General features: G+C 30.9%; 1 protein-coding gene across 1 annotated transcript; it reads left to right on the top strand.

The window, feature by feature from the left end:
• The first annotated feature begins 2618 nt into the window (after positions 1–2618).
• LOC106307919 (3-hydroxybenzoate 6-hydroxylase 1-like) lies at positions 2619–8307 on the top strand. Its single transcript, XM_013745012.1, has 5 exons — positions 2619–2727; positions 2848–2994; positions 3077–3305; positions 3926–4154; positions 7651–8307. Exons 1-5 carry the CDS (start codon positions 2657–2659, stop codon positions 8169–8171), a joined length of 1197 nt encoding a protein of 398 aa, XP_013600466.1. The 5' UTR covers positions 2619–2656; the 3' UTR covers positions 8172–8307.
• The last annotated feature ends 1305 nt before the right edge of the window (positions 8308–9612 follow it).

Here is a 9612-nt window from a genome sequence, read left to right as displayed (position 1 = left end):
ACATCTTAACATACCCGTTTCTGCTTCCGGTTGTCGTTGAACTAACCCCATGAATTCGGTTATACCTCGTTGGTATTCTTCCGTAAACAATCTCGTGTTCGGATCCAAATGAGGTCGATTGATCCAAGAACGATAATAATTGATAGAAGACATGTTTTTTTTCAATCAAATTCGTGTGTAAATATAGTATGTGAGAGGATGAAGAAATGGAGTGAATGAAAAGGTGGGGGGGGGTGCGGGTATTTATAGATGAAATGCTGCCGACAGTACCGAGGAAATTCCGACGGAATACCGACGGCAACGACTATTTCCTCGAAATTGTTAAAATCCCCAACGGCTCTCCAACGGCTATAATATATCATCGGATATTCGTCGGTGTTTTCCGAGGAATATGCCTTCCTCGGTATTTCATCGGTATATTCCGAGGAAATTCGTCGGAATATTCCGAGGATCTCATTTTCCGTCAGAATGTCCGTCAGAATTACGATGTTTTCTTGTAGTGTTATTCTTCAATTAATATATACATCTTACTGAATCAAGCAAGGTTCCATTTCTCACCGCTTAGCTTATACAATTTTCTATCCTTTATAAACAAACAAAATCTCAATATACATCAAATCTACAATATTTATATGTTTAGTTTTGTATTAATTCATACAAACAATACAAATCCACGTAACATATAAATATATTAACAAGTATAAAATTTAATGATACCCAGTATACACAAGTAGATTTTTCCAAAATCATAATGTTAACTTGCGGATCAGTCAGGTTTAAATTTCAAAAATTAATGTATACAATCTATCCAAAATAATAACACCTACTTAATTGCGATATTAGATCCAATTATATTTTTATATATAAATTGTATAATTAATAAGGAATATTTATTATAACAATAAGATTTGGAAACTAAAACACACAAAAGCAATAATTATCTTACCTGTTACTAAATCACATAATTAGTTACCACTTACCACCATTATTCCTTCTCCTTGACTTTCCCCTTGACTTACGGATCAAACAACTTAAAATTTCTGTAAATTTAACTTATAAAATATATCCATATTTGACACTTTTCATACGAAATTTAGATAATAAATATCTACTATCAAACTATTCCCTATATTCTCGCTAACCAACATTATCTGTAATACAAACTTAATCTTATTTATATGTTTTTATCAGTTACATCAAATTTAAATTTTCATTTTATTTTCTTACAGATTTAAATCTTAATTTGTACATGTTCCAAATTTGATAGAAGTTAGCAATCATTTTATTTTCTTACAAATGTTATAACATTTTAAAATAGTATAATAACTCATAATTGTCTATTTTTCATACTTTTCATTTTTAAAATTTGTTCACTATATATCTTAGACATGGATATAATTATATAAATGTTGGATTTATACTCAATATTGGTAATACATTTTATGTTAAAGTGCAAAAATAAAAAAAATATCTCGATTTTATACAATTAAATTTACAAATATAACATTATGTACAAACAAAAATTAGAATATAAAATTAAATATCCATGCCGTCGCACGGATCAAGGTCTAGTAATCACTTACATACATAAACTTTTTGTATTTTCATCCGAGAATTTTAATGTCAAGCTGTAACTTAATTCTAGGTAAAAACTAAAATATATATTAAATAATCCTTTTATTATTTAATTATTATTGCCCAAATTTTGGCAACACCAAATCTTTAAATTTGTGGTTTACGAACTTTTTTGTTTTTTGACGTCAAAAGGCCGTTCTATTTCTCAAACATGAGGTGGTCTGGATAACTAGACCGGAATATAACAACCAATAAATGTAACTCTCTATGGAAGGATCTAGCAGTCTTAGCTAGAAAGTCTGAAATTTGATTGCACGCTTGTGGAACATGAATGGTGTTGAAGTCCGTGAAGCATATCTATAGCGTCTCTATCCTCTCCAATTCCGTCGCAAAGCTTGGCCAAGCATGAAATTCTTTTATCATTGCAATCAGCTCCTTACAGTCTTTCCGAAAGCTCTGGCATGTTGGGTGTTGAAGCATATTCTCCAAAGCATGAACTTTTTGTTAGTTTGTCATATTATGAATTTTATATTTTATTTGTTACTACTCCCTCTGTATCAATATAAGTGGGTTTTAAGGTTTTTGTACATAGATTAAGAAAATACAAACTTCTATAAAATTTACGTTAGTTACATAAAAATATCATTAAATAAAACTAGTTTAACCAATAAAAAAAATAGTATTTTATAATTGGTCACAAAATTCAAATGCTATTAAATTTTATCTAGAATAGTGAGAACATCAATTATTTTGAAACAATTTTTTTTATTTAAACATCACTTAAAATGATACGGAGGGAGTATATTTTAACTATTTTATGTTAATCAACAAATATCAAATGCCACGGCATTTATTGGCCACCTGGCCGATTATTTTGTTAATTATTTAATGTTAATCGACAAATACCAAATATTATTTAATGATAAATTTTGCTATGATTGATAATTGCATATAACGACAAATTCAACCGGCCAATGCCACAGCACTATATTGGCCACGTGGCTTCAACCACTTGTATATGCTGTATAGGCAGATACGATATATAGGGAGGTAAAGATCGCAAAACTCGGCAAAACTAATAATGGAAGAATTGGACATAGTGATAGTGGGAGGAGGCATTGCTGGTCTTGCGACTTCACTTGCTCTGCACAGGTTCATTATTTTCTCCTCCTTTTCTAAAATACATCTCTTATGTATGGTAACTTGCAAACTATATACATGGAGTACTGACTAATTAGCGTATCAAATAACCATACAAATATAAATATAAAGAAAGGGTATAAAGAGCATTGTCCTGGAGAAATCAGAGTCTGTAAGATCGGAAGGAGCAGCATTTGGTATTCAGACTAATGGATGGCTTGCTCTTCAGCAGCTAGGCGTGGCCGATAAGCTCCGTCTCAATTCTCTCCCAATTCATCAGTAGGTGTATAAGTATTTATCATTTTAACTAATTCTAGTTGTGATTCATATATTGATAGTTTTCTCCTGTACGATTGAATAGGATAAGAGATGTTATGATCGAGAAAAAGATCAAACAAAGAGAATCAGTCGGACCAGCCTCGCACGGGGAAGTAAGAGGTGTAATAAGGAATGATATGGTCCGAGCTCTGGCTCATGCTCTTCCTGTTGGGACTCTCCGCCTTGGAAGCCAAATTGTGTCGGTTAAGCTGGACGAAGCTACGTCGTTTCCAAATGTTCACCTCAGAAACGGACAAGATATCAAAGCAAAGGTACGTCTATCGACTGCTAGGTATATAATTTGTTATTGTTCGATGATTGGGTAGTGAAATATTTTAGTATATAGGTTTCTGTTTACTCGACAGCAACGTTATTGAAAGTCGTGACCGGATATATTTTGTTTTCTAAATACATTTACTGAAAGCTACATGTTTGGCACGAAATGGCTGAATTTATTAGTTGGCTGAATTTTAAATAGTGACAAAATTGAGTTTACAAAACTAACTGAATACTCCTTCCGTTTCATATTAAATGTCATTTTAGATAATTTTTTTCGTTACAAAATAAGTGTCGTTTTCGATTTTCAATGCAAAATTTATTAATTTTATACAAAATTTATTTTTCTATTGGTTGAAATATGATTAGGTGTTAATAGTGTTTTTTTTTATAAGAAATGTACAAAATTAATTGTTTTCTTAATCCGTGTGCCGAAACCTAAAACGACACTTATAGTGAAACAGAGGGAGTATATACATATATATATACTATATATTTTATTAAAATCACAGACCGTTCATTTTCCAGCTCTATTTTTCTTTTATCACCAACTTTCCGCTAAATTGCGCAGTTACGGTTTACACCATCCATCTTATTAATTCTGAACTTTCATTAGGTTTTGATTGGCTGCGATGGATCAAATTCTATCGTCTCTAAATTTCTTGGACTAAACCCGACTAAAGCCCTTGATTCTCGGGCGGTGAGAGGGTTCACAAACTATCCAAACGGCCATGTGTTCCAGCAGGAATTTATAAGAATCAAGATGGACAATGTCGTAAGCGGACGACTTCCTATAACTCACAATCTCGTCTTTTGGTTTGTTGTTATGCTGAAGTGTCCCCAAGGTAATTGATCCCTTGATATTTCCCCCTTTCACAGTACAACTAATATATTATATACTCCCTCTGTTTCATTATAAGTGTCGTTTTAGATTTCGGCACACGGATTAAGAAAACAATTAATTTTGTACATTTCTTATAAAAAACCACTATTATTTATACACCTAACCATATTTCAACCAATAGAAAAATAAATTTTGCATAAAATTAATAAATTTTGTATAAAATTAATAAATTTTGCATTGAAAATCGAAAACGACACTTATTTTGTAACGAAAAAATTCTCTAAAATGACAGTTAATATGAAACGGAGGGAGTATAATTGAATAGTGGATAGTTATATCAATTAAATGCTGGATTTGTTATCAAGTGAACAGAAACAATAAAATGTATTATACTACTAGGTAGTAATCCGCGTCTTACGCATGATGAGATTATTAATTTTGTTATTTTTAAGATAATAAGACATTAGGTCTGTTAATTTTGCATTGTTTTTTTCGGGTTTTAATATCCTATTATATAACAACTTTTCTAAGGTTTTTGGTTTTTTTTGGTGATAAACTAAAAACTGTTATTATTTATTTGGTTTAATGTTATATGAATTTTAGACACTTCTGATGTCAACTAATCGTTTAATATTATAATTTTTAAACGCATCCAAAAATAAAATCTAATCTAGATAATTGTTGAAGAAATTTTTTTTTATAAAAACAAATCATTTCATTACAATTTGGTTAATGGTGAAATGAAGCATTAAAAATATATAATATTCCAACTTCCTATAGAATTATAATCTTCACTTTCGGTAAATATTTAGTTATATAAGTACTCACTTCAATGTGCATATCTATGTGTATGTAAAAATAAAAAAGTGGTTGATAAATATATAAAGATACTGTGAATTAATATTGAAAGAATTTTTTTGATCAATATAACAAATGAAAGACAAAATTCGTAAAAAGAAATTAATTAAAAATAAAATAGACTTCGAACTTACTAAATATTTTTATCATATAAAGAAAATCAAATTGTATACATAAACAATAAATTAATACATATACAAATTAGGCCTGCTGAATTTTATTCTTATATACCTTGGCCCAATCAGTTTTTAACATTCATACTTTATGGTTCAACATATATTTTATAATTGAGCCTGCATGAAAACAAATAAAAACTAAGATTCTAAAACATGTTTGGACATTAGGGCCCATAAGAAAATAGTGATGTAGTGCTTAGATCTCAAAAAACGACGAGCGTATAGGGTTTCGTCCGCACCGCGATAGACCATGAAACTTTGCAATATTCGATTTGTACAGTCGATCCTTTCGAATCAATCACCGCAATTTATTTCTGTTTCTATATGTTACTTCACTCCACCCTTTGTTTGGTGAAGACGGTTACAAAGTTAGATCTCATCGGTAGATTCAATCAAATCCAACACAGAATCTTCTTCACTCGATCCTTTCGAATACATCACCGAAATTTCTCCCAAAAACCATTCTTGGAGTGATTAGTCAAGAGAAGTTCCAGAAATCTCGACCACGCTGTCTTTACAAATGGTTTCAAATCAGACACATAAGTTATCGCAGCCATTGTAGGAGAATGAGATAAATTTCTAAGGTTTCTGGTTTAGGGAATTACTAAAATTAATGGGCGAAGCGAGTCTTATATAAATTTACTATGCCTAAGTCAATTCACATTGTATCTACGAGAAATACCGAATTAAATGGCATATATTTTTACCTTGCCAATCACTCTTCGATATATATATTGCCATAACCTAAAATTGTGAAATTTATGTCATGTAGTATCATTAATTTACCTTGCCAATCACTTACGACAATAAATATTGTCCAAACCCACATTAAGACGGTTTTATTCGGTATGTGCATACTTGATTGATATCATTTTAATATTTTGAAATATATGTCATTTAGTATCATTAATTTACCTTACCAATCACTCACGACAATAAAATATTGTCCAAACCCACATGACGACGGTTTTATTCGGTTGATTGATGTCAGTTTAATATTCTTCGCAATAATATTATATTTTTCGTCTACGACAATTGATCATTTTCATTCTCTAAAAAAACAAAAAACTTACGTGCATGAAAAAACAATGTAATAAAGAACTCCAATATGTATAACATCAACAGTATATTCTGTTAAGGATCATAAGATATGACACAAACATTGTCTTCTTCCAAGGCTGCAGATAAAGAAATTCTCAGCTCTTACGTGCGTGTGAGACTGTCTTTAAATGACATATTGTTATTTTATCGATTAGTATTATAAGCAATGTCATTGATTGATGTGAGAGTTTCTTGTAGAGACTGCTTGACAATGTAAGAGTGTAGTAAAACCGTTATTGTTTGTGTAATATCTGCTTTTACGATAATAGCTCTTTCTTTGCCATAGTAAAAACCGATATCAAGTGGATAAAGACCACGTTGACAGTAGATCAAGATATTCTATGCCACATTAATAGATTATCAACTTTGCTACTCATCAACTTTTTGTGTATGAACTTCTCAGCTTGTTCTTATCTGGTTTATGAGTATTAACAATGACATAGTTTGATTTTTTTTTCTTGAAAGTAGACAAAGAACTTCTATGCGCCAATAATAGCAATTTCGGTTTGCATCAACTTCTCCTGTTAGCAATGCCATTGTTTGATTCTTCACTATAGACAGTAGATGAAGCAAGTTTCTCTGCTCTGCTTTTCACCATCAACTTCTCTTTTTTTCTTGACAGTTGACAAAAACTTCTATGCGCCAATGATAGATTTTTCAATTTGGCTTTGCATCAATCTCCTATTAGCAATGACTTTATATCAACTGTATCATTATGAACATCTATGCTTCTCAAAACTTGGCTTCTGTTGACACAATTAGCTTCGCATCACGTCCATCGGTATCAGCTAAATGATACAACGTGCTTGTGTTTAGTTTAAGCAAAATAGGAATTTTTTTTTGTCTTTAAAACACCGAAAGTTTGTGAGGAACTCTATTAAGGCGACACGTCAGCGTCCTTATTTTCAAAGTAACGTGAGGCTGCCACGTGACCAATATAATGTGAACACATTAAATCCAAATGCTTCTGTTTTAATATATATAGGAGATTTTCAATATACTTTAAATGATAGTATAATGAATAAATATGTACATAATAAATGTAAAATCTATCTTTCAACTACAAACTTGTAAATTAACTGAAACCTTTTGTTTCATATTGAAGGATGAAATATAACCAACTAAACTATAAACAAAAATTCTTGGTTGGTTGATTACATTGAATTATTTATACACGGGAAATTATGAAGAGAAATCCAAATTTATTTCTGGAACCTCTGAATTAATATTGATCAGCTTTCTTTTGGGGTAATTATATTGAAGGAAAATGATAGGGTTACAAAAAGAGTCGATAAATTTGATTTATTTTAGAGATTGCTTACTGACGTATATTGATTATGAATGTGCTATATATAAATACAGACTCGAACAATTTAAAAAATCAAGAGGATGTGGCAAGATTGACACTAGCATCGGTCTGCCAATTCTCAGAGGAATGGAAAGAGATGGTGAAGAAGTGTGATATCGACTCCTTATATATCAGCCGTTTAAGGTACCGTTCACCATGGGACGTTATGTCCAGTAAGTTCCGACGCGGCACTGTCACAGTGGCTGGAGACAGTATGCATCTGATGGGTCCATTCATAGGACAAGGGTGTTCGGCTGCGCTCGAAGACGGTGTTGTTTTGGCTAGGTGCTTGTGGAGCAAGTTAGGTCAAGATGGAATGAACAATGTCTCTTCAAGGAAGCAAATAGAAGAAGCGATTGATGAGTACGTTAGAGAAAGAAGAGGGAGACTCGTGGGGCTCTCGACACAGACATATCTTACCGGTAGGTTAATTGAAGCTTCGTCGCCGGCAACGAAGCTCTTGCTTATAGTTTTATTGATGATTCTGTTTCGTGACCATATTGGTCACACTCGATATGATTGTGGCCGTCTTTAATGGGAAACATATATCTTACGGACGTACGGTTTAAGTGAGAGATTGTTTGAGATGTTTCATCATGGGGTTAATTATTCAAATCGCGAATGTATTTTTTCCTTATAAGTATATACTAGGTAGATTATTAATTTCGTTTTTTTAAGATAAGAAGAGATTAATTTTGTTTAATATATATGGATATCAGTTCGGTTTTACGTTGTTTTTCGGGTTTTAGTCTCCTAAGATATAAGTATCATTCTAAATCCACATTTACTTTCTGTTTGTTTGGTAAAATGAATGAAGTTTTCCATTTTTTCTTTTGTGATAAACTCAAAAATATTATTATTTATTTGGTTTCATATTATATGTATTTTAGACTGTTTTGATATCAAATCAATGGTTTCATTTTACAAAATTGCTAAACTAATGCAAAATAAAATAAAATCTAAATAAGAGTTGAAGAAAAAGGACATTTAATACTATTTGTATTGTTTGTACAAACAATATTGGTGACATTTTAAGATTGTGTATTTTATATAAGATAATCGAATATTATTTGTGCTGTTTGAATTTTCATATATGTTTGACATCATATAAAAGGTTGTATATTTATACTCGTAGAAATTTATTTTTATTCAGTTTAAAAATATAAATTTTATTGATAGTAGTTTTCGTAGAATTTATATTTAATAGTTATTTTTATTTTAGCCGAGCTTAGTAACGTAAGCTTGTAATCCTAGTGGAGGCTAAAAAAAGTGTTTCAAAAAAAAAGTTATTTTTATTTTATTTAATTTTTTATTCTCTAAATCTAATATAATTTATAAATAAAAAAATTTGATTTGTTAATGGATATTGAGAATGTGAGAAGTGAGTCTTATATATATATAATAAACCTTATTAAAGTTACGATGTATCTCTGATAAATATGAATTAAATGTCATATATTTGTACCTTACTTATCACACTTCGATATATATATGCCATTGCCATAAACCTAAGATGTGAAATATATGCAAATCCACTATCATTAATCGACCTTGCCAATCACTCGAAGTAGCAAAATATTGTCAAAACACACACGCATCTGTTCCCTTCGGTATTGCAAAAATTGATTTTGTAATTCGGTTTAATAGACTTAACCATAATAATAAAAAATTCATGTACGAAAAAATCTTGTGTGTATGAATAAGCAGCCTCACATAACAAACTCCAAAATGTATAAAATCAATAAAATCTTGCACGTAAGATCATAAGCTTTGACACAAACAAAAGCTATGCCCTCTGTCGAGAACTTGATTTCTTAGCTGACATAAGCTAAGTTTTGTATAACATCAACAAAAAATTGCACGTATGATCATGAGCTATAACATCAACGAAATCTTTTACTGACATAGTTGTCTAGAACTTGATTTATTAGCTGCCTTTAGTTTCAACCTCCACGCAACAAGCTTTATTTGTGGTT

The sequence above is a fragment of the Brassica oleracea genome, chromosome C8, assembly GCF_000695525.1.
Source record: "Brassica oleracea var. oleracea cultivar TO1000 chromosome C8, BOL, whole genome shotgun sequence".
NCBI classification, from domain to species: domain Eukaryota; kingdom Viridiplantae; phylum Streptophyta; class Magnoliopsida; order Brassicales; family Brassicaceae; genus Brassica; species Brassica oleracea.
This window is presented reverse-complemented; position numbering and strand designations above follow the sequence as displayed.